At 47.7% G+C, this 27791-nt stretch overlaps 1 protein-coding gene across 1 annotated transcript in view; it reads right to left on the minus strand.

The window, feature by feature from the left end:
* TRPM8 (transient receptor potential cation channel subfamily M member 8) overlaps positions 1 to 27791 on the minus strand; it is a 336947-nt gene that overhangs the window by 285000 nt on the left and 24156 nt on the right. Inside the window, exon 2 of the mRNA XM_086958714.1 lies at positions 923 to 996. Coding sequence (XP_086814840.1) covers positions 923 to 996 — 74 coding nt within the window. The remainder of the gene's footprint in view (positions 1 to 922; positions 997 to 27791) is intronic.

Below are 27791 nucleotides of genomic sequence, written 5' to 3' on the forward strand. Positions count from 1 at the left end.
TCAGCTTGGTCTTTCACCCCAGATAATGATGTATCTGCTGGCACGGCGGGTTGGCAATAAGATAAGGAATTGGCCTCTAAGGTTGATGCCATAACTGGATCATCCATGACTTCAGGAAGATGTAAAATCTGAGGAACGACTTTAAAGTAGGAACGAAGTGAAGGAGTAATTTTTGAGCCTGCTGGATGTAGTGATTTAGAATCCTTAGTATTCACCTTGGTTTTACTCTTCACAATTGTGTTTTTAGACTTAAATTCAGTGTTCAAAAAGGAAGACGATTTCCTCTTAGATAATGTATTGACTCCTTTCCCAACCTCTATTCCCCCTTCTGGGACACTGACTTTGTTTAGCCCAGGGAGCTTAGAATTCTGGGAGCAGGCTTATGACATGTGTCTAAAGCAGCACGTCTCACCGCCGCATGAAGCCAAACTCTCTTCAAGGGGTAGGGTGTGCTTTGTAGGTCCAGCCATCACAATATCAAATCATCTGTACTAGAGAAAAGTACTCACATCACCACAGGGACTTAATTTATTTTTTCAGCATTAAATATTTTAGCACGCCCAATCTGCAACAAAGCAGGCTTACTGCATGTCTGGGAGAGTCGGGGCAAAGGAACCACTGTAGTATGAAACTTGTCTTGGAATTTGGTGGGACAGCGATAAAAGGGATGTGGAGATCACTATCTAGTGCGGTCAACCAAGATTCGAAAATAGGAACTCAACCTTGGTGAAAAGATGCATGTTCTCTATTTTTCTTTGGTTACGTTTTAAACAAGTGCTGGACGTCAACAGGTTTGGCTGCAGGGTAGAGGAAGGAGCTAGTCACAAGTGTATTTACAACATATTGTATTCCATTTGGGCAGCAGAACAGGGCTACAGGCAACCAAACGCAGAAAAGATAGACAGGAAACAGACAGACTTACGTTGATCTGGGGTCCTTGATGAAGTAGACGCATTCTCTCTTCTTGAAGTTTTCTTGAACAAATTTGACTGAATCCTACAAAAAAATATAAATATATATATTTGAGAAACACAAAAGTAAGCACTCATCACAAAGAAATTGGCAATGGAAAGTCCTTGAGTGAGTTCAGAGCTTCCTAACCATGACTGGGCTATCTGGTTCATTCCCAGTTCGTGAGATAAGATTAGGTCAGCCTAGAAGACAAAATATTAAGAAAATCCTGGTCTTCGCATGGGTGGCCTTAAAATGTTCCGTAGTTGACCTCTGATTTTCTTTGGATGGCCCTTGTGCTGGTGTAGGCAAATGCATGTTCACAGGAAATATATGAATGTGAATCACTACAACTCAGGGGGCCTAAGGTCTTCTCCCGGGTAAAGTGTACAGTACTCTGGGATCTTCTCCGGGTAATGTGTACAGTACTCTGGGGTCCTCTGCGGGTAATGTGTACAGTACTCTGGGGTCCTTCCTGGGTAATGTGCAGAGGACTCTGGAGTTATGCTCTCCTCCAGGTAATGTGTACAGTACTCTGAGGTCCTATCTGGGTAATATGTTGAGTACTCAGGGGTCCTCTACAGGTATTGTGTACAGTACTTCAGGGTCCTCTCTGGGTAATGTGCAGAAGACTCTGGATGTATGCTCTCCTCCAGGTAATGTGTACAGTACTCTGAGGTCCTCTCCAGGAAATGTGTACAGTACTCTGAGGTCCTCTCTGGGTAATGTGTTCAGTACTCTGAGGTCCTCTCCGGGTAATGTGTACAGTAATCTAGGGTACTCTCTGGGTAATGTGTACAGTACTCTGGGGTCCTCTCCGGGTAATGTGTACAGTACTCTGAAGTCCTCTCTTGGCAATGTGTACTGTACTCTGAGGTGCTCTCTGGGTAATGTGTACAGTACTCTGAGGTCCTCTCCAGGTAATGTGTACAGTACTCTGGGGTCATCGCTGGATAATGTGTTCAGTACTATGGGGTCCTCTCCGTGTGATGTGCAGAGGACTCTGGGGTTCTGTTCCCCCCTGGGGAATGTGTACAGTACTCTGAGGTTCTTTACGGGTAATGTGTACAGTACTCTGAGGTTCTATCTGGGTAATATGTTCAGTACTCTGGGGTCCTCTACAGGTATTGTGTACAGTACTCTAGGGTCCTCACTGGGTAATGTGCAGAAGACTCTGGAGGTATGCTCTCCTCCAGGTAATGTGTACGGTACTCTGAGGTCCTCTCCAGGTAATGTGTTCAGTATTCTGAGGTCCTCTCTGGGTAATGTGCGCAGTTCTCTGCGGTCCTCCGGGGTAATGTGCAGAGGACTCTGGGGTTCTGTTCTCCCCTGGGTAATGCTTACAGTACTCTGAGGTCCTTTACGGGTAATGTGTAAAGTACTCTGAGGTCCTATCTGGGTAAAATGTTCAGTACTCTGGGGTCCTCTACAGGTATTGGGTACAGTACTCTAGGGTCCTCTCTGGGTAATGTGCCGAAGACTCTGGAGGTATGCTCTCCTCCAGGTAATGTGTACAGTACTCTGAGGTCTTCTACAGGAAATATGTAGAGTACTCTGAGGTCCTCTCCGGGTAATGTGTACAATACTCTGGGGTCATCTCTGGGTAATGTGTTTAGTACTCAGGGATCCTCTCCGGGTAATGTGCAGAGGTCTCTGGAGTTTTGTTTTCCCCCTGGTAATGTGTACAGTACTCTGGGGTCCTCTAAGGGTATTGTGTACAGTACTCTAGGTTCCTCTCTGGGTAATGTGCAGAAGACTCTGGAGGTATGACCTCCTCCAGGTAATGCGCAGAGGACTCTGAGGTCCTCTCCGGGTAACATGTACAGTACTCTGGGGTCATCTCCGGGTAATGTGTACAGTACTCTGGGGTCCTATCAGGGTAATGTGCACAGTACTCTGAGGCCCTCTCTGGGTAATGTGTACAGTACTCTGGTGTCATCTCCGGGTAATGTGTTCAGTACTCTGAGATCCTCTCTGGGTAATGTGCAGAGGCTCTGGGGTTCTGTTCTCCCCCTGGTAATGTGTACAGTACTATGGGGTCCTCTCTAGGTAATGTGCAGAAGACTCTGGAGGTATGCTCTCCTCCAGGTAATGTGTACAGTACTCTGAGGTCCTCTCCGGGTAATGTGTACAGTACTCTAAGGTCCTCTCCAGGAAATGTGTACAGTACTCTGAGGTCCTCTCCGGGTAATGAGTAGAGTACTCTGAGGTCCTCTCCAGGAAATGTGTACAGTACTCTGAGGTCCTCTCTGGGTAATGTGTTCAGTACTCTAGGGTCCGCTCTGGGTAATGTACACTACTCTGGGGTCCTCTCCGGGTAATGTGTACAGTACTTTGTGGTCCTCTCTGGGTAATGTCACAGTTCTCTGGTGTCCTCTCCGGGTAATGTTCAGAGGACTCTGGAGTTCTGTTCTCCCCTGGGTAATGTGTAAAGTACTCTGGGGTCCTCTCCGGGTAATGCGCATAGAACTCCGAGGTCCTCTCCTGGTAATGTGTACAGTACTCTGGGGTCATCTCCGGGTAATGTGTTCAGTACTCTGGGATCCTCTCTGGGTAATATGCAGAGGCTCTGGGGTTCTGTTCTCCCCCTGGTAATGTGAACAGTACTCTGAGGTCCTATCTGGGAATATGTTCAGTACTCTGGGGTTCCTCTACAGGTATTGTGTACAGTACTTCAGGGTCCTCTCCTGGTAATGTGTACAGTACTCTGAGGTCCTCTCTGGGAAATGTGTACAGTACTCTGAGGTCCTCTCTGGGTAATGTGTACAGTACTCTGAGGTTCTCTCCAGGTAATGTGTACAGTACTCTGGGGTCATCTCTGGGTAATATGTTTAGTATTCTGGGATCCTCTCCGGGTAATGTGCTGAGGACTCGGGGGTTCTCTCCAGGTAATGTGCACAGTACTCTGTGGTCATCTCCGGGTAATGTGTGCAGTACTCTGGGATCCTCTCTGGGTAATGTGCAGATGCTCTGGGGTTCCGTTCTCCCCCTGGTAATATGTGCAGTACTCTGAGGTCCTATCTGGGTAATATGTTCAGTACTCTGGGGTCCTCTACAGGTATTGTGCACAGTACTTCAGGGTCCTCTCTGGGTAATGTGCAGAAGACTCTGGAGGTATGCTTTCCTCCAGGTAATGTGTACAGTACTATGAGGTCCTCTCCAGGAAATGTGTACAGTACTCTGAGGTCCTCTCTGGGTAATGTGTTCAGTACTCTGAGGTCCTCTCCGGGTAATGTGTAAAGTACTCTGGGGTCCTCTCTGGGTAATGTGCAGAGGTGTCTGGAGTTTTGCTTCCCCCCTGGTCATGTGTACAGTACTCTGGGGTCCTCTACGAGTATTGTGAACAGTACTCTAGGGTCCTCTAGAGGTATGCTCTCCTCCAGGTAATGTGTACAGTACTCTGGGGTCCTCTCTGGGTAATGTGTACAGTACTCTGAGGTCCTCTCCAGGAAATGTGTACAGTACTCCTGAGGTCTTCTACAGGTAATGAGTACAGTACTCTGAGGTCTCTCCAGGAAATGTGAACAGTACTCTGAGGTCCTCTCCGGGTAATGTGTACAGTACTCTAGGGTGCTCTCTGGGTAATGTGTACTACTCTGGGGTCCTCAACAGGTATTGTGTACAGTACTCTAGGGTCCTCTCTCGGTAATGTGCAGAAGACTCTGGAGGTATGACCTCCTCCAGGTAATGTGTACAGTACTCTGAGGTCCTCTCCGGGTAATGTGTACAGTTCTCTGGGGTCCTCTCCGGGTAATATGCAGAGGGCTCTGGGGTTCTGTTCTCCCCTGGGTAATGTGTACAGTACTCTGAGGTCCTTTACGGGTAATGTGTAAAGTACTCTGAGGTCCTATCTGGGTAATATGTTCAGTACTCTGGGGTCCTCTACAGGTATTTTGTACAGTACTCTAGGGTCCTCTCTGGGTAATGTGTACAGTACTCTGGGGCCCTCTCCGGGTAATGTGTACAGTACTCTGAGGTCCTCTCTAGGCAATGTATACAGTACTCTGAGGTCCGCTCTGGGTAATGTGTACAGTACTCTGGGGTCATCTCTGGGTAATGTGTGCAGTACTCTGGGGACCTCTCCGGGTAAGGTGTACAGTACTCTGAGGTCTGCTCTCCTCCAGGTAATGAGTACAGTACTCTGAGGTCCTCTCCAGGTAATGTGTACAGTACTCTAGGGTCCTCTCTGGGTAATGTGTACAATACTCTGAGGTCCTCTCTAGGCAATGTATACAGTACTCTGAGGTCCGCTCTGGGTAATGTGTACAGTACTCTGGGGTCATCTCTGGGTAATGTGTGCAGTACTCTGGGGACCTCTCCGGGTAAGGTGTACAGTACTCTGAGGTCCTCTCTGGGCAATGTGTACAGTACTCTGAGGTCCTCTCTGGGTAATATGTACAGTACTCTGGGGTCATCTCTGGGTAATGTGTTCAGTACTCTGGGATCCTATACAGGTAATGTGCAGAGGACTCTGGAGTTTTGTTCTCAGCCTGGTAATGTCTACAGTGCTATGGGGTCCTCTACAGGTATTGTGTACAGTACTCTAGGGTCCCCTCTGGGTAATGTGCAGAAGACTCTGGAGGTATGCTTTCCTCCAGGTAATGTGTACAGTACTCTGAGGTCCTCTCCGGTTAATGTGTACAATACTCTGAGGTCTTCTCCGGGTAATGTATTGAGTACTCTGAGGTCCTCTCTGCGTAATGTGCACAGTTCTCTGGGGTCCTCTCCCGGTAATGAGTGCAGTACTCTGAGGTCCTCTCCAGGAAATGTGTACAGTACTCTGGGGTCCTCTCCGGGTAATGTATTCAGTACTCTGGGATCCTCTCCAGGTAATGTGCTGAGGACTTTGGAGTTTTTTTCTCCCACTGGTAATGTGTACAGTACTAGGGGGTCATCTACGGGTATTGTGTACAGTAATCTAGGGGCCCCTCTGGGTAATGTGCAGAAGACTCTGGAGGTATGCTCTCCTCCAGGTAATGTGTACAGTACTCTGAGGTTCTCTCCGGGTAATGTGTACAGTACTCTGAGGTCTTCTCCGGGTAATGTGTTCAGTACTCTGAGGTCCTCTCTGGGTGTGCCCAGTTCTCTGGGGTCCTCTCCGGGTAATGTGCAGAGGACTCTGCGATCTGTTCTCCGCTGGGTAATGTCTACAGTACTCTGGGGTCCTCTATGGGTAATGTGCACAGTACTCTAGCGTCCCCTCTGGGTAATGTGCAGAAGACTCTGGAGGTATGCTCTCCTCTAGGTAATGTGTGCAGTACTTTGAGGTCCTCTCCGGGTAATGTGTACAGTACTCTGAGGTCCTGTCCAGGTAATGTGTTCAATACTCTAAGGTCCTCTCCGGGTAATGTGTACAGTACTCTGGTGTCCTCTCTGGGTAATGTGTACAGTACTCTGAGGTCCTCTCCAGGAAATGAGTACAGTACTCTGAGGTCTCTCCAGGAAATGTGAACAGTACTCTGAGGTCCTCTCCAGGTAATGTGTACAGTACTCTGTGGTCCTCTCTGGGTATTGTCACAGTTCTCTGGGGTCCGCTCCGGGTAATGTGCAGAGGACTCAGAGGTCCTCTCCGGGTAATGTGTACAGTACTCTGGGGTCCTCTCCGGGTAATGTGTACAGTACTCTGTGGTCCTCTCTGGGTAATGTCACAGTTCTCTGGGGTCCTCTCCGAGTAATGTGAAGAGGACTATGAGGTCCTCTCCGGGTAATGTGTACAGTACTCTGGGGTCATCTCCGGGTAATGTGTACAGTACTCTGGGGTCCTCTCTGGGTAATGTGCACAGTTCTCTGAGGTCCTCTCTGGAAAATGTGCAGAGGACTCTGGGGTCATCTCCGGGTAATGTGTACAGTACTCTGGGGTCCTCTCCGGGTAATGTGCACAGTACTCTGAGGTCCTCTCTGGGTAATGTGTACAGTACTCTGGGGTCATCTCCGGGTAATGTGTTCAGTACTCTGGGATCCTCTCTGGGTAATGTGCAGAGGCGCTCTGGGGTTCTGATCTCCCCCTAGTAATGTGTACAGTAATCTGGGGACCTTGCCTGGAATATATAATGTGTTAAGTACTCTGGAATCCTTCTTAAAATAATGTCCACAGTAGAGTGGTGGGGTTGATGATTTCCTTATTGGACCGAGTGCTCACTTGGTCTTTCTCACTGATGGCGCCAGAGTGGTACAAATCTAATGGGTGTCCAGAGGAGGTCCCCCACCTGGTGGCAGACAACCACAATTGAGGGAAATCCAAATTTCATGTTTTTCAGAAATTAATGTTTGTGGAAAAGAAAGAGGGGAAGAGAAGGCAGTAGATGCAGTTTACAAATGTGCCAACAACTGTAAATGGCTTCATTACTGATTCCCCTTGTGGTGATGTCCTCCTGTGCCCTGTAAAGAGTGTTTTCAACATTGTCACTCATATTACATGGTACGTCACTGTAAATCGGGACTAGCCTGATCCTTTCTTCACCACATGTATTTAAAAGACATTTGTTGGACAAATGTAGTGTAAGTTTACACATGAAATAAAAGAACGAGTGGCCCTTCGGAAGTTATTTTTTAAGGCTTTCAGATTCACCTGTTTATATTTTTGCTGCCTTCAGATTTGCGCAGTTTGACTTGTGAACTGTTAATAAAGCTTCTTTGTGTAACCCCATTTATCCTTAGTGAGCGGGGTGTGTATGTGTTTAAACATATTACCTGCACCTATGTGTGCTGAGAGCTGCGTCACTTCTCGGCTCGTGTGGAACGATTTATAGTGATCGTAACAGGTATCGAACGGAGAGCAGCGTCAGCAGCGCACATGATGTGCCTGCTGTCTCGAAACGGTCTCTAGCGGGCTCTGTTTTGTGCCCTGGCACTTTTTTCCGGACTGCTGTCACTGCAGTCCAGGATAGGGCAAAAAACAGAACCCGATAGAGACCTGTTTTGAGCCCCCCCTTTAAAAAACTGTAGGTCCTCAGACCCGGTGAGACTTGGCTCACTTAAAGCCCTGCGCTAAATATTCTTGCATTGGACATGCATTCTGTTGGCCTCATTTATGAAAAGTGACGCACGGCTGCGTGAAAACAGCTCTACGTCACTTTTCATTGGGCCCTCCTTGCGACACCAATAGTAGTATAGGAATGATAGCTTTCATCACCATTCATTTTTTGACAGGTGGGAACGCCCCCTGGAAGTGACGTAGGAGCCGGAAGTCCCGCCCCGGAAGTCCCTCCCTGGAACTCCCTCCCCGGAAGTCGGGGTCTGGAAGTCCCTGGGCGGAAGTCCCCGGATGGAAGTCCCTGGCCGGAAGTCCCTGGCCGGAAGTCCCTGGCCGGAAGTCCAGGGCCGGAAGTCCAGGGTCTGAGGGCGCCCCCCAGAGGGGCAGTGGTGAAAGCGGGGCAGGTGTAGGGTGCGAGTGCCCTTCACACAGGAATTAATAGATGTGTGTCAAGGGGTGTAGAATGATGGTGTGGGGGGCCTAGGGCTAGCGGCAAGGCCACCAGTAGGGCCTAGAGGGGTGTTTTAGGGTTGTGGGATGGATGAGCAGAGACTTACCTCTGTGCGCCATGTTTGTTGGGTCAGCAGGGACATGCCTGGGCAAGCAGGGACATGTCTGGGCATGTCCACTGGCTAGTAGAGGCTGCAGCCTGATGTTGCTTGAGCAGCGTCGAGGTCCATCTGTGGAATGGGAGCCCTAGAGTGTTTCAGGGTCTTTTTTGGGAGATAGGCCAGCCCCCCAGGAGGCGTGCCTGTTGCCGATAGAGTTCCTGAGTGGTGGCCTGAGGCGTGGGGGCGTGCCATAGGCAGCAGTAGGAAGGAAAGCCATTGGCCCTAAAAGAGGAGGGAAGTTAGGCCATTGGATTGCGATGGTGGTAATTTTGCTGCCTAATTTTAAAAAGTCTATGGGCGAAAATGACAGCATTTATGAAAATAAAAACAAGGGTTATGCAATTGTGATTTCTTTTACATATGTGGTAATGTATTTGGGGTGATAAACATGGTCATCTTGTAAAGCAGCAGCAGGGGATTGGCAACATGTCCAGGCAGTGTTCTGTAACATGCTGGACTGTGCTACATCAGCCCCAGACTGCTAGGGTGCCTGTGCAATATCTTGCACAACCTAAGTTTAAAGGGCCTGGTGTAAAATGATTCCTATTGTGAAAAGGAAAAAATAAATACATATTTTAAATGTCTCTGATGTAAAATGATGTCTGTTATGGAGACCAAAATAGGGGAAATAAATAAAAACACCCTCTGTGCAGTTGTCATTTCTTTCTTTCTAAAGGAACTTAATGTTTGAGGGATAATAAACATGGGCCTGTATGTAATGCAACTGTGTGGGCTGTGTATCAGGACAGTGCCTGGTTCTTTATCATACTAAGGTGCTGTCACAGACCTAAACAGTAAAGTTTCTGGTGCAACATAATGCACAGCCAAAGTTGAAATGCACAATGTAAGTGACAATTACTAAAAGAAAATAATAAAATAAACCTTTTTAAAAGGCACTGATGTAAAATGATACAAGTCATGAAAAGGAAAATAAAATACATAGTGATGACATGTGTTGTGTATTGTGTTTTCTTTCTAAGTGAGGGAAATGTGTTGGAGTTTATTAATAAGGGTCAGTATGTAGGGCAAAACCTAACACACGCCAATCTACACCACACCAAATCGCAACATCCTACACATTGCACCACCGGATACAAGTATACTTATACCAGATTATAACATCCCACACTTTATACCAAGCCATATCACATGCTATCATATTGTACCCCAGCGCACCCATCAACCCCTCCCTTTGTTCCCTATGGTTCCACCACAGACTACATCACACCAGCGACGGCTCGTGGAGGGAGTTACGGTGGGGCAGGAGGGTGGGGAGGGGGAGGGGCAGGGTGGAGGTTGCTAAAAACCGGCATATGGATAATTGCAGGTAAGTAAACAATTTAATTAATAAAACGAATTTCGTAGTGCGCCTTGCATCGCAAAATGCAATGCAGTGCGAGCTACGAAATTCGTTTTAATAATTAAATTGTTTACTTACCTGCAATTATCCATATGCCGGTTTTTAGCAACCTCCACCCTGCCCCTCCCCCTCCCCACCCTCCTGCCCCACCGTAACTCCCTCCACGAGCCGTCGCTGCATCACACCATGCAGTATACATGCCATTCAATACCACAACTATCCATATATAGGAGCAATTACATGCAACATCACAGCACAGCAGGACTATACAACAACAAAGTTCACTTAGTACATATCACCACACCGCACCACCGAACACACCAACATACCACACAAGACAATCTCATATTGCACCACGCCACTTTCGTCTACCTCATTACAGCCCATTATATCATGTACCAACATATTCCATCATGTCACATCATCAATTTTCAACACCACCTCTCTCAGTACCACACCACTCTCAACACACACAATACCACACTATGCCATACTTTCTCAGACTTTGGCACACCATATCAATACGTCTCACCTTAAAGGTCTGTGTACCACATCACCAAATGCCACATAACACCATACCTCACCTTACCACACTAAATTGCAATGTAAATATTATACAATCCAATGTAGTACAATAGCCAAGAACACACTTGACTCCCCACACCGCCCTATACCACCCACTGCAACACCACATCAGTCTAAACCATACCTACCTGCTTCTTTACATAAGTTACATCAAGACACAAGTCTGACACAGAAAAGGAGGGTGTTCAACATCTAGTATAAACCATCTATCTATTATGGCAAAACTCTTCCTGTCACTTTGCCGCCCCTCACAGCACCCTTGTTGCCTTCATAACTCCACACAGGACCATACAGTCTATGGTGTACAACACAACACACCCTACTGTACCACAACACCCCTCCCTGTTCACCATACCACATATGCCACATAGCAACACAAGTCTAACACCACACTAATGCGCACCACACCAATCTACACCACACCAAAACACAACATCCTACACATTGCACCACCAGATACAAGTATAGTTATACCAAATGACAACATCCCACACTTTATACTAAGCCACATCACATGCTATCATATTGCACCTCACCCATCCAGCAACCCTTCTCACAGTTCCCCTATGCTTCCACATCAGACTACAACACACCATGCAGTATACATGCCATTCAATACCACAACTATCCATACAAGAGCAATTACATTGCCCAGCACAGCAGAACTATACCACAACAAAGTTCACTTAGTACATATCACCACACCGCACCACCGAACACACCAACATACCACACAAGACAATCTCATATTGCACCACTCCACTTGAGTCTACCTCACTACAGCCCATTATATCATGCACCAACATATTCCATCATGTCACATCATCAATTTTCAACACCACATCTCTCAGTACCACACCACTCTCAACACACACACTACCACACCATACCACCCTTTCTCAGACTTTGGCACACCATATCATTAAGTCTCACCTTAAAGGTCTGTGTACCACGTCACCAAAATGCCGCATAACACCATACCTCACCTTACCACACTAAATTGCTATGTAATTACTATACAACGCAATGTAGTACAATAGCCCAAACCACACTTGACTCCCAACACCACCGTACTCCACCCACTGCAACATCACATCAGTCTAAACCATACCTACCTGCTTCTTTACATAAGTTACATCAAGACACAAGTCTGACACAGAAAATGAGGGTGTTGAACATCTAGTATACACCATCTATCTATTATTGCAAAACTTACAATAAAAAATAAAAACTTTTACAATAAAAAAAAAAAATTGACACAGTGTATTCACATGATTCATAATAGCGCACCATAATGCAAACTGAACCACATTTTCACTAAAAAATGTCTCAGACTATCATTCACCCGCTTCCATCCCTTCAGCTCCCCACTTAAAACTTTTTGTCATGCTCATTTTGATACACTTGCTTGTTCAGTAGCATCATGATACTCTTAGAACACCTACAGTTTTAGCTTGCTGTAGCCCCTGGCCAGCATCCAGAATCAGAAATGTGCTCTAGCATCACTGATGGCTTTTCAGAGCTAATGTAACCTTGTTCACCAGATGACCCCTTTCAAGCTCCCTGGGAAGCCGTTCATGCCATAGAGCACTTCTGCGGCCGAGTCTAAACCTTTCATATTCTAGATGACAGAATATTTTTGTTCTCCAAATCCTCTGGCAATTAAAGTGTCTCAGACCAAGATAGACATCCCTCCATCACCATAACGACCTTTAAAATCTACATACTTACTGTGTCAAAATAGGATTTTCTGTGGTGTATTGAGCCAAAGAAGAAAATGGACTTGGATGTCCAGAAAGCGGGGAAGTAAAACCTGATACTGTGTTAGTAGCAACTGTGCAAATAGGAAATAACTCTTTGTTATGCTATGGTAGGTATTTTTATTTAGCCACCCTACACTGTTTACATGGTCTGTTAATACCCTTAATTTTTATGGTAGTTTGCTCTCCAACAGAAGGTTCATTTATTGGGGAAATCAGACTTGTGTATTCCTGATTTGTTGTCAGTGTGTTTGTGGTGGTTTTGCTCCATTTGCACTGTGGTGGTGTGTCTCTATCCCTGTGCCTCGAGTTTATTGTTTGTCCATTTATGGATGTAAACAAGCAGATGCCTCTGGGTGAGGGCTGTGTGGTTTGCATTATATTTTATATTCTACTACAGCTCTGTTTGGTCCAGCAGTGTGATGTTTTTCTGGAAGAGGTTTGCCATAATAGATAGATGGTTTATACTAGATGTTGAACACCCTCATTTTCTGTGTAAGACTTGTGTCTTGCTGTAACTTGTGTAAAGAAGCAGGTTGGCATGGTTTAGACTGATGTGGTATTGCAGTGGGTGGTATAGGGGGTGTGGGGAGTCATGTGTGGTCTTGGCTATTGTACTTCTTTTGGTTGTATAGAAATAGATTGCAATTTAGTGTGGTAAGGTGAGGTATGGTGTTATGTGGCATTTGGTGATGTGGTACACATACCTTTAAGGTGATAGGTAATGATATGGTGTGCCAAAGTCTGAGAAAGTGTGGCATTGTTTGGTATTGTGTGTGTGTTGAGAGTGGTATGGTACTGAGAGATGTGGTCTTGAAAATTGATGATGTGACATGATGGCATATGTTGGTGTATGAGCTGTAGTGAGGTAGACTGAAGTGGAGTGGTGCAATATGAGATTGCCTTGTTTGGTATGTTGGTGTGTTCGCTGGTGCGGTGTGGTGATATGTACTAAGTGAACTTTATTTATGTATAGTTCTGCTGTGTTTTGATGTGTAATGTAATTGCTCTTATATGGATAGTTGTGGTATTGAAGGGCACGTTTACTGCATGGTGTGGTGTAGTCTGAGGTGGAACAATAGGGAACTATGGGAGGGGTTGATAGACGGGTGGAGTGCAATATGATAGCCTGTGATGTGGCTTGGTATAACGTGTGGGATGTTGTAATCTGGTATAAGTATACTTGTATCCGGTTGTGCAATGTGTAGGATGTTGCGTTTTGGTGTGGTATAGATTGGTGTGGTGTACATTAGTGTGGTGTTAGATTTTGTGGTGCTATGTGACATATGTGGTATGGTGAACAAGGAGGTGTGTTGTGGTACAGTAGGGTGTGTTGTATACCATAGAATGTATGGTCCTGTGTGGAGGTATGAAGACAACAAGGGTGCTGTGAGGGGCGGCAAAGTGACAGGAAGAGTTTTGCAATAATAGATAGATGGTGTATACTAGATGTTCAACCCCCTCATTTTCTGTGTCAGACTTGTGTCTTGATGTAACTTATGTAAAGAAGCAGGTAGGTATGGTTTAGACTGATGTGATGTTGCAGTGGGTGGAGTAGGGTGGTGTTGGGAGTCAAGTGTGGTTTGGGCTATTGTACTACATTGGGTTGTATAGTAATTACATAGCAATTTAGTGTGGTAAGGTGAGGTATAGTGTTATGCGGCATTTTGGTGACGTGGTACACAGACCTTTAAGGTGAGACTTAATGATATGGTGTGCCAAAGTCTGAGAAAGGGTGGTATGGTGTGGTAGTGTGTGTGTTGAGAGTGGTGTGGTACTGAGAGATGTGGTGTTGAAAATTGATGATGTGACATGATGGAATATGTTGGTGCATGATATAATGGGCTGTAGTGAGGTAGACTCAAGTGGAGTGGTGCAATATGAGATTGTCTTGTGTGGTATGTTGGTGTGTTCGGTGGTGCGGTGTGGTGATATGTACTAAGTGAACTTTGTTGTGGTATAGTTCTGCTGTGCTGGGCAATGTAATTGCTCTTATATGGATAGTTGTGGTATTGAATGGCATGTATACTGCATGGTGTGTTGTAGTCTGATGTGGAAGCATAGGGGAACTGTGAGAAGGGTTGCTGGATGGGTGAGGTGCAATATGATAGCATGTGATGTGGCTTAGTATAAAGTGTGGGATGTTGTCATTTGGTATAACTATACTTGTATCTGGTGGTGCAATGTGTAGGATGTTGTGTTTTGGTGTGGTGTAGATTGGTGTGGTGTGCATTAGTGTGGTGTTAGATTTGTGTTGCTATGTGGCATATGTGGTATGGTGAACAGGGAGGGGTGTTGTGGTACAGTAGGGTGTGTTGTGTTGTACACCATAGACTGTATGGTCCTGTGTGGAGTTATGAAGGCAACAAGGGTGCTGTGAGGGGCGGCAAAGTGACAGGAAGAGTTTTGCCATAATAGATAGATGGTTTATACTAGATGTTGAACACCCTCTTTTTCTGTGTCAGACTTGTGTCTTGATGTAACTTATGTAAAGAAGCAGGTAGGTATGGTTTAGACTGATGTGGTGTTGCAGTAGGTGGTATAGGGCGGTTTGGGGAGTCAAGTGTGTTCTTGGCTATTGTACTACATTGGATTGTATAATAATTACATTGCAATTTAGTGTGGTAAGGTGAGGTATGGTGTTATGTGGCATTTGGTGATGTGGTACACAGACCTTTAAGGTGAGACGTATTGATATGGTGTGCCAAAGTCTGAGAAAGTGTGGCATAGTGTGGTATTGCGTGCGTTGAGAGTGGTGTGGTACTGAGAGAGGTGGTGTTGAAAATTGATGATGTGACATGATGGAATATGTTGGTACATGATATAATGGGCTGTAATGAGGTAGACTCAAGTGGCGTGGTGCAATATGAGATTGTCTTGTGTGGTATGTTGGTGTGTTCGGTGGTGCGGTGTGGTGATATGTACTAAGTGAACTTTGTTGTTGTATAGTCCTGCTGTGCTGTGATGTTGCATGTAATTGCTCCTATATATGGATAGTTGTGGTATTGAATGGCATGTATACTGCATGGTGTGATGTAGTCTGTGGTGGAACCATAGGGAACTAAGGGAGGGGTTGATGGGTGCGCTGGGGTACAATATGATAGCATGTGATATGGCTTGGTATACAGTGTGGGATGTTATAATCTGGTATAAGTATACTTGTATCCGGTGGTGCAATGTGTAGGATGTTGCGATTTGGTGTGGTGTAGATTGGCGTGGTGTACATTAGTGTGGTGTTAGATTTTGTGGTGCTATGTGACATATGGGGTATGGTGAACAAGGAGGTGTGTTGTGGTACAGTAGGGTTTGTTGTACACCATAGAATGTATGGTCCTGTGTGGAGGTATGAAGACAACAAGGGTGCTGTGAGGGGCGGCGAAGTGACAGGAAGAGTTTTGCTATAATAGATAGATGGTTTACACTAGATGTTCAACACCCTCATTTTCTGTGTCAGACTTGTGTCTTGATGTCACTTATGTAAAGAAGCAGGTAGGTATGGTTTAGACTGACGTGGTGTTGCAGTGGGTGGTGTAGGGTGGTGTTGGGAGTCAAGTGTGGCATGGGCTATTGTACTACATTGGGTTGTATAGTAATTACAGAGCAATTTAGTGTGGTAAGGTGAGGTATGGTCATAACACCATACCTCACCTTACCACACATATGGCATTTGGTGATGTGGTACACAGACTTTTAAGGTGAGACTTAATGATATGGTGTGCCAAAGTCTGAGAAAGGGTGGCATGGTGTGGTAGTGTGTGTGTTGAGAGTGGTGTGGTACTGAGAGCGGTGGTGTTGAAAATTGATAATGTGACATGATGGATTATGCTGGTACATGATATAATGGGCTGTAGTGAGGTAGACTCAAGTGGAGTGGTGCAATATGAGATTGTCTTGTGTGGTATGTTGGTGTGTTCGGTGGTGCGGTGTGGTGATATGTACTAAGTGAACTTTGTTGTTGTATAGTTCTGCTGTGCTGAGCAAATACATTGCTCTTATATGGATAGTTGTGGTATTGAATGGCATGTATACTGCATGGTGTGTTGTAGTCTGATGTGGAAGCATAGGGAATTGTGAGAAGGGTTGATGGATGGGTGTGGTGCAATATGATAGCATGTGATGTGGCTTAGTATAAAGTGTGGGATGTTGTTATTTGGTATCACTATACTTGTATCTGGTGGTGCCGTGTGTTGGATGTTGCGTTTTGGTGTGGTGTAGATTGGTGTGGTGTGCATTAGTGTGGTGTTAGATTTAGTGTTGCTATGTGGCATATGTGGTGTGGTGAACAGAGAGTAGTGTTGTGGTACAGTAGGGTGTGTTGTGTTGTACACCATAGACTGTATGGTCCTGTGTGGAGTTATGAAGTCAACAAGGGTGCTGTGAGGGGCGGCAAAGTGACAGGAAGAGTTTTGCCATAATAGATAGATGGATTATACTAGATGTTGAACACCCTCCTTTTCTGTGTCAGACTTGTGTCTTGATGTAACTTATGTAAAGAAGCAGGTAGGTATGGTTTAGACTGATGTGGTGTTGCAGTGGGTGGTATAGGGCGGTGTGGGGAGTCAAGTGTGTTCTTGGCTATTGTACTACATTGAATTGTATAGTAATTACATGGCAATTTAGTGTGGTAAGAAGAGGTATGGTGTTATGTGGCATTTGGTGATGTGGTACACAGACCTTTAAGGTGAGACGTATTGATATGGTGTGCCAAAGTCCGAGAAAGTGTGGCATGGTATGGTATTGTGTGTGTGTATTGAGAGTGGTGTGGTACTGAGATAGGTGGTGTTGAAAATTGATGATGTGACATGATGGAATATGTTGGTACATGATATAATGGGCTGTAGTGAGGTAGACTCAAGTGGAGTGGTGCAATATGAGATTGTCTTGTGTGGTATGTTGGTGTGTTCGGTGGTGCGGTGTGGTGATATGTACTAAGTGAACTTTGTTGTTGTATAGTCCTGCTGTGCTGTGATGTTGCATGTAATTGCTCCTATATATGGATAGTTTTGGTATTTGGATGGCATGTATACTGCATGGTGTGATGTAGTCTGTGGTGGAACCATAGGGAACTAAGGGAGGGGTTGATGGGTGCGTGGGGGACAATATGATAGCATGTGATATGGCTTGGTATAAAGTGTGGGATGTTATAATCTGGTATAAGTATACTTGTATCCGGTGGTGCAATGTGTAGGATGTTGCGATTTGGTGTGGTGTAGATTGGCGTGTGTTAGGTTTTGCCCTACATACTGACCCTTATTAATAAACTCCAACACATTACCCTCACTTAGAAAGAAAACACAATACACAACACATGTCATCACTATGTATTTTATTTTCCTTTTCATGACTTGTATCATTTTACATCAGTGCCTTTTAAAAAGGTTTATTTTATTATTTTCTTTTAGTAATTGTCACTTACATTGTGCATTTCAACTTTGGCTGTGCATTATGTTGCACCAGAAACTTTACTGTTTAGGTCTGTGACAGCACCTTAGTATGATAAAGAACCAGGCACTGTCCTGATACACAGCCCACACAGTTGCATTACATACAGGCCCGTGTTTATTATCCCTCAAACATTAAGTTCCTTTAGAAAGAAAGAAATGACAACTGCACTGAGGGTGTTTTTATTTATTTCCCCTATTTTGGTCTCCATAACAGACATCATTTTACATCAGAGACATTTAAAATATGTATTTATTTTTTCCTTTTCACAATAGGAATCATTTTACACCAGGCCCTTTAAACTTAGGTTGTGCAAGATATTGCACAGGCACCCTAGCAGTCTGGGGCTGATGTAGCACAGTCCAGCATGTTACAGAACACTGCCTGGACATGTTGCCAATCCCCTGCTGCTGCTTTACAAGATGACCATGTTTATCACCCCAAATACATTACCACATATGTAAAAGAAATCACAATTGCATAACCCTTGTTTTTATTTTCATAAATGCTGTCATTTTCGCCCATAGACTTTTTAAAATTAGGCGGCAAAATTACCACCATCGCAATCCAATGGCCTAACTTCCCTCCTCTTTTAGGGCCAATGGCTTTCCTTCCCGCTGCTGCCTATGGCACGCCCCCACGCCTCAGGCCACCACTCAGGAACTCTATCGGCAACAGGCACGCCTCCTGGGGAGCTGGCCTATCTCCCAAAAAAGACCCTGAAACACTCTAGGGCTCCCATTCCACAGATGGACCTCGACGCTGCTCAAGCAACATCAGGCTGCAGCCTCTACTAGCCAGTGGACATTCCCAGACATGTCCCTGCTTGCCCAGGCATGTCCCTGCTGACCCAACAAACATGGCGCACAGAGGTAAGTCTCTGCTCATCCATCCCACAACCCTAAAACACCCCTGTAGGTCCTACTGGCGGCCTTGCCGCTAGCCCTAGGCCCCACACACCATCACTTTACACCCCTTGACACACATCCATTAATTCCTGTGTGAAGGGCACTCGCACCCTACACCTGCCCCGCTTTCACCACTGCCCCTCTGGGGGGCGCCCTCAGACCCTGGACTTCCGGCCCTGGACTTCCGGCCAGGGACTTCCGTCCGGGGACTTCCGCCCAGGGACTTCCAGACCCCGACTTCCGGGGAGGGAGTTCCGGGGAGGGACTTCCAGGGCGGGACTTCCGGCTCCTACGTCACTTCCAGGGGGCGTTCCCACCTGTCAAAAAATGAATGGTGATGAAAGCTATCATTCCTATACTACTACCAATGATGCGTCATAATTACAGTATGACACATCATTGCGCAAGGAATTACAGATACGTCAGTATTTCTGACTTATCTGTAAGCGCAAAAGTGACGCATTGCTGGAGTGTGTCACAAAAGTGACGCAACTCCAGAAATGTGTCCTTTCACATGGGGCAATCCCCATGTGTAAGGGCCTGCGTCAGTCTTACGCCTGCTGTGAGGCAGCCGCAAGATTTTGACGCAATGGTGTCCTAGAAGTGACGCAGTGAAATCTCATAAATTTCACTGCGACACTTCTACGACCCTTTCTTGCGTCAATACGCCCCCCTTGCATACATTATACCTGGAGCAGGTATAATGTGCCTCGGGGGTTTAGAAAGTGACGCATCTAACTAGATGCGTCACTTTGTAAATATGGCACAACAGGGTGCATTTTTTACGCTACTGGTGCGTCACAAAAAGTGGCGCACTGGCGGCATAAAGGTGACGCACAGCCTCATAAATGAGGCCCTGTAATTCTGTGGTCCACACGTTCCAACTCCTGGCCTTGCTGTGTTGATGTTGTATAAGTAACAATGACAGTATCAAAAAAGGTTTTCCTTTCCGTGTTATTCACTTTTTGAGTGGCCAATAGGCCTACGAACAGCTCTCAACTTTTTGTGCTGTATAGTAACACGGGTAATTATTTTTACACGACAATGACATTTCTTTTATCTCTCAATTTTTATTATTTAAAACATTTTTTTATGTTAAAATCATTATTTAATCCACATATAACATTTTCACAATTATATACTCTGGTACAAATTCACACTTCCTGTGACAATTCCTTTTAGAGTTCCAGATTCAGAGTAGACAGTTCATACATTATAAACATAAACCACAATATTATAAATAACATTCCAATAAACAATATAAAAACAAGCGTAGCCTGGCAGCCGGTAGCACGAGCCAATAGAGAGCTTGATTACAGACACAGGCAACAGCAGACAACCGCTGCAATCGCAAAGGACCCTGAGCTGAAAATAGCGTCCACAACCTCTACCTTCACTCTCATTTCAAAATCCTTCTTGGTTTAGTAATCCTCTGAGGGAAAAAATGCTTGTGACGTGTGTCTGTTTACAAAAAGGACAGGCAAAAATACAGAAAGAGCTTCATAATCCAAACCAAATTTAAATCCGATAAATATTTAATAATATTTCACAAGCAGAAATGATCAAAGGTGGATCAGATCATCAAATAGGGATCCGTAAAACTGGCAAAATAATAAAGGGCAGAGCTAGAGAAGTGTTTCTTTTATATCTTTTTAAAAAGTTATTGTACGCCTGTCTGTTGTCTTGCTTTATGACGAGGTGTTGAAATTACGGCATTCCCAATAAATTCTAGATTCCAACATCCCCATGAGTTCCCGTAATGGTCCGGAATGGTCTTAAAACATCCTGAGAATCGGCTCCAAAAATAGTGATTTTTCTTAGAGTCTCCATGGTGACTTTGAGGTTTTTTGGCCCTGGTAGGGGAATTTAAAGGATGCAATCCTATTTATTTGGTGGAAATCTCCTACAAGATCAAGCCACAATTCCCCACACCAAACCAAAAAGGGGGGAAGTGGGGATTTAAAAAAAAATGCGACACGGCGGGCAGGGGAGGGGGCGGAGCGGGTAAAATAAACAAACAAGACGGAGGGAAGAGAGGGGAGGGGGGAGGAGAAATGCGACACGGCGGGAAGGGGAGGGGGCGGAGCGGGTAAAATAAACAAACAAGACGGAGGGAAGAGAGGGGAGGGGGGAGGAGAAATGCGACACGGCGGGAAGGGGAGGGGGCGGAACGGGTAAAACAAGACGGACGTGCACGCGCTTTTAAGCTCAATGCGCATGCGCATTGAGCTTAAAAGTCACGGGCACTGCAAGGAATCGCCACGATTCCTTGCAGTGGATAAAGAGTGGATAAGCCCCCATAGTCTCGCTTGCTCGATGCGCATGCGCATCGACAGGCGAGACCTAACCATCAAAAAAAGGTCCTTTGTCGACGCGTTTCGGTGCTTTGTTCTAAATCTTATAACACCTTCTTCAGGACAGAGCTTTTAAAAATAGAATTTCTTCATTCTGGTAGTTTAGTCTGCCCTGTTCCCATGATGCACTGGGCCAGGGACAGACTGATTTGCATATAGCCAGGTTCCGAGCTGGGATGGTGCAGTGAGATAAATAACAGTGATGGATCAAGCCCTGATCTTTGGACTGGGTAAGAGTGGTCTGCTTAATTCAGACACTCTGTTCATCACCACCCCCTTTTCTGAATCGTTGTTGGCCACAATAGGTGTGGCAGGGTATACTCAGACATGAGTCCCTTTCTCACTGCACCATCAGGATTCAAGCAAGCTGGGCCGACGACGGCTGAAATGCCAGAAACCGGTCCCCGGTAGCTTATCTCCTTTCTGGTGAAGAATTGGCTTGGTAGTTTAGTCTGCCCTGTTCCCATGATGCACTGGGCCAGGGACAGACTGATTTGCATATAGCCAGGTTTTGAGCTGGGATGGTGCAGTGAGATAAATAACGGTGATGGATCAAGCCCTGATCTTTGGACTGGGTAAGAGTGGTCTGCTTAATTCAGACACTCTGTTCATCACCACCCCCTTTTCTGAATCACATAATTCCCAAAGCAGGTGTAATAAAGACTTCAGTACTTACAGTAGGTTGTGTACTTCCGTGACTTCTCTCTAGTACGGACACATATTATGGTCTAAATGTATTGTCACTGAGCTGGTCAGAAACGACTGATATTAGGCTGAAATCAATAACATAATTTTGCAGCTTAATATTCAATATCTTGCATTTTTCTTAACACTGTATTTCTATTGTTGTGATCCCGACTATTTAAATTTTTTAGGTAGGAGGTGAACTTTTTTTAAATGTGTTATTTCATGTGCTACACATGGTTCAATGGTAATGCATTAGGGGTTACATCACCGAGGGTAAAGTTACACGCCCACCTCAGTGTCCAATCTTGACCTGGTATTGGCCTATGATGGGATGTTAGCTTGTCGTCCTACGCCGACGACACGCAGCTGATCCTCTTCCTCACCGAGGACCCTCTCACCGCCAAATCCAACCTCCACCAGGGAATAAAGGCCGTCGCCGAATGGATGGAGGAAAGCCATCTTAAGCTAAACACAGACAAGACGGAGATCCTCATCCTCTGGCCCAACCCCTCAGAATGGGACGACTCCTGGTGGCCCGCATCACTGGGGACAGCCCCTGCACCCACCAACCATGCACACAACCTGGGAGTCATCCTTGACTCGAAACTCACCATGACCAAACAAGTCAACGCTGTCTCCTCCACCTGCTTAAACACCCTCAGTATGCTCCGCAAGATCTACAGATGGATCCCGACAGACATGAGGAAAACTGTAACTGAAGCCCTAGTCAGCAGCAGACTCGACTACGGAAACGCCCTCTAAGCTGGCGCCCTGACCAAGCTCATCAACAGACTGCAAAGAATCCAGAATGCCTCTGCAAGCCTGATCCTCGACATCCCGCGCCGCAACCACATCACCCCTCACCTCAGGAACCTGCACTGGTTCCCTGTCGATAAAAGAATCTCCTTCAAGCTCCTTATTCACGCACACAAGGTACTCCACAAGACCGGCCCAGCCTACCTCAACAGTCAACTCTCCTTCTACGCACCCAACAAGAAACTCCACTCCTCAGACCTCTCCCTGGCCACCGTCCCACGCAGCTGTAGAACCACAGTCGGAGGCGGGTCTTTCTCCCACCGTGCCGCCACAACCTGGACCCCCCACCCCCCCCACCCCCCTCATCCTACGACAAACCGAAGACCTTCTAACCTTCAGGAGACAACTCAAGACCTGGCTGTTTGACCAGTAGCAACAGCAACCCCCCCCGCCAGCGCCTTGGAACCCTTGCGGGTATGTAGCGCACTCTACAAATTATTATTGATTGATTGATTGACCTGAATTCAGTAATATTTACAGACACCAGATCATTCTGGCCCTTGGGACTGTCCTACCAGTTAGAAGAAAAAACAAGAATTAAAAAAAAAAACGACATTTTTATTTTCACCAGCACGTGACCTTTGAATTAAGGAAAGTTAAACCAAATGCACCGGAATGGAAACGGACTCTTTTTGAGTCGCTAGTGTATACGTTTTATTGTGCCACCCTGAAATGCTACATAGCTGACCTACATACTGATTCCTCCACCTATATACTGATAGCTGATAATGCATAAAAGAAAGTTGTGGTGATGAGCCTTTAAGGTCAACTACGTTTCTGTGTTCTGTGATGTTTGGAATATTTGGGGGGGGTGGATTGCTGGAGGTTCCGAGCAGTGGCAGCTTGTTTCTGATCGTGTTTGGACTGTGGCAAATAAAGCCCCTCTACTAATGTTCATTGGTGTCACGCAGTTGTTTCCCCAACACAAAAGTCTTTACCCTTATTAAGTATTTCGATAACATGGGACCTTCTCTTATCAGTTGCACCTTCGCAAATGCTGACCAACCGGCTGATTATTTCAACAAAGTCGACATATCAGGAAAATACACAGATCAGCCATCTTTTGTTGTCTGATCCTGTGTTAAAATCTGCAATGTTGTACTCCTTTTCTCCTACAGTGCTGGCAGGGGTGTAGCTACCATTGGTGCAGGAGGTGCAGTTGTGCCAGGGCCCAGAGCCCTGAGGCACCCATTGAACCCTCTTAATTGAACCCACATAATTCCCAAACAGCAGTGAAAGGGACTATTTTGTTTGCTTGCACCAAGGGCCATGGCATCCTTGCTACTGTACTGAGTCCAGGGTGTCCATGTGCTTCGGAGGTACGTATATATGTAGCGGTATGTATGTGTAGTGAACCTAGCTGGGAAACCACAACGCGCTAAACGTGGTACCCAAGGAGCGAGGCACGTGTTCAAGGGTGGCAGCATTCAGTAGGTTCTAGTGTGTTGGGTGCAGTATTCCTTGAAGAGATGTGTTTTCAATATCTTCCTGTACTGCAGGAGGGCCAGAACAGCTCCGAGGCTGGAGTAAGATGAAGGCCCAGCAATAGGTTGGCATCCAGAGCACGGTTTGGAAAAGGGGCATAAGTGTTGGACAGGCCTCAGGAAGGGCTCGCTCCCCCCTTGCATGACAGAGCCCGGACACCGGCTCTCCCAGTGCAACCCACAGAAGCAACCCGCAACCCGTTCCCTACGGGACCCCTGCTCCCGGACATCTCTGTGTCACCGGCCCGGGACACCATCGGCACCATTGCCCGGCCCAGCCGCCATCTTGGACACTGCACCACGAGGCCGCGTGGCCTCAGCTCGACCCCAACCCCGGGCCTGGCCAGGCCCCGACATCCCGGCACCACCATCCACCCAGGAGGTGAACGGACCACTTGGCAGGTCAATGGGAGAGAGAAGTGTCGATGACTCTCCCCCACCAGGTGCCGATCGCCCCCGGCCTCCCCGGGCGCTGGCTCCACCCCCCTGCTGGGTGTCTGGACTCCCTCATCCCGGACCTCCCGACCTCCAAGTGCGAGGGTCCGGACATCAAAGGGGCCCAGACCTATAACTGGGGCAGCTCCAGAGCAGGAAGGCAGTTGTATCCTGGAGTCGAGAGACACCGTGAAGAACTCATCCTTGACGGACTGCTGGCGCTGCCGCAGCCCTGCCTTGTGAACCATCGTCCTGCCTGCTGGCGCTGCCGCGGCTTTCTGCAACCTTCATCTTCGTGGGACCTGCTGGCGCTGCCGCGGCCCTTTGCCACCTACAGCCTCGTTGGGACCTGATGGCGCTGCCGCGGCCCTTTGCCACCTACAACCTCGTCGGGACCTGCTGGCGCTGCCGCGGCCCATTGCAACCTACTTCCCTCTCGGGACCTGCTGGCGCTGCCGCGGCCCTCTGAAACCTACAACCTCAGCGGGTCCTGCTGGCGCTGCCGCGGCCCGACCTCCTAGAACGCCGAGCTCGAGGATTGTGAGCCAACCATCACTCCACCTCCACACCAGATTGGTATCAAGACTGTCTACCCCCCTTTCCATCCCAGAGACTAGAATTGAGGGGACCCTCGTGTCCTGACCTCGCTGTACCGTAATACTTTGCTTCAAGAACTATATAAAAGAGCGTTAACCTTATCCTTGTGTGGTGTCCATCTGTGGGGGGGAAGTTACTTGTCTGTATGATCACTGGAGTCGGTCCTCCCAGGAGGCCTCTCCCCTTATCCTCGGCCGACCCCCCAGGTCCCCGTCTAACATTGGTGGCCAGCGGCGCGATCCGAACCGACGCGTAATCGTACAGAGAGTAACTCACCCCACGACTAAACCACAATGACAACCAAAGAGAGCGGATCTGCAGAGAAATTCCAGATGGAGAAATTAGAAGAATACAGCCATCGAGAGCTAAAACAATTTTGCATAGAACTAGGCATTGCTACCACCGGGCTGAGCACGAAAGAAGACTTCAAACACGCCCTAGAATCCTGGGCCGAAACAGGTGCAGCCGAACCCCGGAACCAGAACCTCGAAGCACCAGAGACAAGCTCCACCCCGACCGCAGAAAGAAGAGCGGTTCTCTCCATGGAAGAGATCCAAGAACGAGAAAAAAGTAGACTCCACGAATTGGAGTTGGCACGACTCCGGCTGGACAGAGAGCTGAAACTGGCGGAACAAAAGATAAACTTAGAACACTTACGGCTCCGAGAAGAGCGGGAAGAGAAGCAAAGGCAGAGAGAACTCGAAGAAAAAAAACTGCCATATGAGCACGAGTGCAAGCTGGCCGAAATAGAAATGCGGAAACAGAATAAAGATCTAGGGGTGCCCGAGCGGCCGCGCACCTCAGGCGCTACCGAACAAAAGGTCCACATCCCCAATGATGTCGTCCGAGATATTATCGGAACGACGACATACAACAGTGGTTTAAGGCCTACGAGATCGCCATGACCTCCCACCGGATTGATCGAAGTGACTGGGGAGCCGGTCTCTGGGGGAGGTTCGTCAATGAAGGCCGCGATGCCCTGCTCCAGCTCCCGGACCACCAGATGACATCCTATGACCACATGAAGGCCGCCCTCCTTACCCGATATGGACTCACGCCCGAGATGTACCGCCAGAGGTTCCGCGACTGCACACGGATCCCGGGTACAACTTGGGTAGAATATGTGAACTATTTCAGCCGAGACTTCGAGGGATGGATCAAGGGCAGCCACGTAACCACCTACGAGCAACTCTTTAACCTCATTGTGTGGGAGCACCTCTCCAACAATTGCTTCGTCGAGCTCAGGCAGCACCTCCTCGACAGTAAATTGACTGAACCTCGGCAGCTCGCCGCTGAAGCTGACCGATGGGAAAGCACCAGAGTGGCCCGGAGTGGGCCAAGCGAGCAGAACAGACCAAACCAAGGTCCCCATTGTCCCTGAGGAGGAGGAGGCCAGGGCGGGGGCCGAGATGCCGTCCCGGCAGCTCCCGCCAACCACACCCCGCCCCCGGCCGGTCGGGGAAACACCCCGATGCGCCCAGGGTTCCGAGCCAACGTTACTTGCCACAGGTGCCAACGACTCGGCCACTATGCCAGCGACCCGAACTGCCCAAAGAACCAGACCCCCGTGCCCCGCCAGGTTGCTGCCGCCGCGTTAGGAGAGGAGCAGACCTCCGAGGAGCATGAAGAGTACGAGCAAGAACAGCCCGAGTGGGAACCTGCCGCCATGGTCCTGGCTTGTCTAGGGGGAAGAGACATGATCCCGCAGGCTCCCCTACCCGCCAACACCAGAAAATACAGCCAGTGGGTGAACATAAATGGGCGCAAGGCCGAAGCCCTGCGTGACACTGGGGCCAGTGTGACGGCAGTCCGCTGTCACCTGGTCACCCCGGAACAAATCCTGCCAAACGTTCTCTGCCCCGTACGATCGGCCGACAATTCCGAGAGCCTGTGTCGGATGGCCTGCGTCCCCTTCGAGTGGGGAGGAGTGTCCGGCATGCTAAAAGTGACTGTCCGCGATGATGCCCCGGTGGACTGCCTCCTGGGAAACGATCTCGAGAGTTCCCCGTGGGCGGCCGTTGAAAGAAGAGAGCACCTGGGGATGCTGGACCTCCCGGACTGGGCGTGCGTAACAACCCGGTCCATGGCCGCCCGCGCCATCCCCAGATCCGAAGAACCCGAATGGCCAGCACCTCCTCCCCCGATCACTCCAGAAGAAGACACCCTCCGTACTTACCCCCCAGAGCCAACCCCAGGAGGGCCCGCTCAGCTCCAAGACCTTCCAGAACTGGCTCAGTGGCGTCAAGAGGGGGGACCCACCCAGGAACAATTCCGGCAGGAGCAAAAGACCTGTCCCTCCCTCGAGGGACTCCGCCAGCAAGCACTCGCCCAGAGCGCGGGAGACACCGCAGGGGCCCACTGGATCTATTGGGACAATGACCTACTATACAGCGAACAAAGAATTGCCGAATTGGGGGCCAGTCGAGTGCTGGTGGTGCCCCTCCGCTTCAGAGACTTCCTTTTGAACTTAGCGCACGATGTCCCCCTTGCTGGACACTTGGGACAAGACAAAACATACAACCGCCTGGTAACCCACTTTTACTGGCCCAAAATGCGAAATGATGTCTCCAACCACTGCCGGGCCTGCCCCACTTGCCAGGCCAGCGGGAAGAGCGGCCGAAAGCTCAAAGCCCCCCTACAACCATTCCCCGTCGTCACCACCCCGTTCGAACGAGTGGGAATAGACATTGTGGGGCCCCTGGACCCCCGAACAGCACAAGGGCATCGATTCATCCTGGTCCTGGTGGACCACGCCACCCGCTATCCCGAGGCCATTCCCCTTCGAACCGTAACAGCACCAGAGGTTTCAGGATTCCAACCCTGGTGTG

The sequence above is a fragment of the Lissotriton vulgaris genome, chromosome 2_1, assembly GCF_964263255.1.
Source record: "Lissotriton vulgaris chromosome 2_1, aLisVul1.2, whole genome shotgun sequence".
NCBI classification, from domain to species: Eukaryota; Metazoa; Chordata; class Amphibia; order Caudata; family Salamandridae; genus Lissotriton; species Lissotriton vulgaris.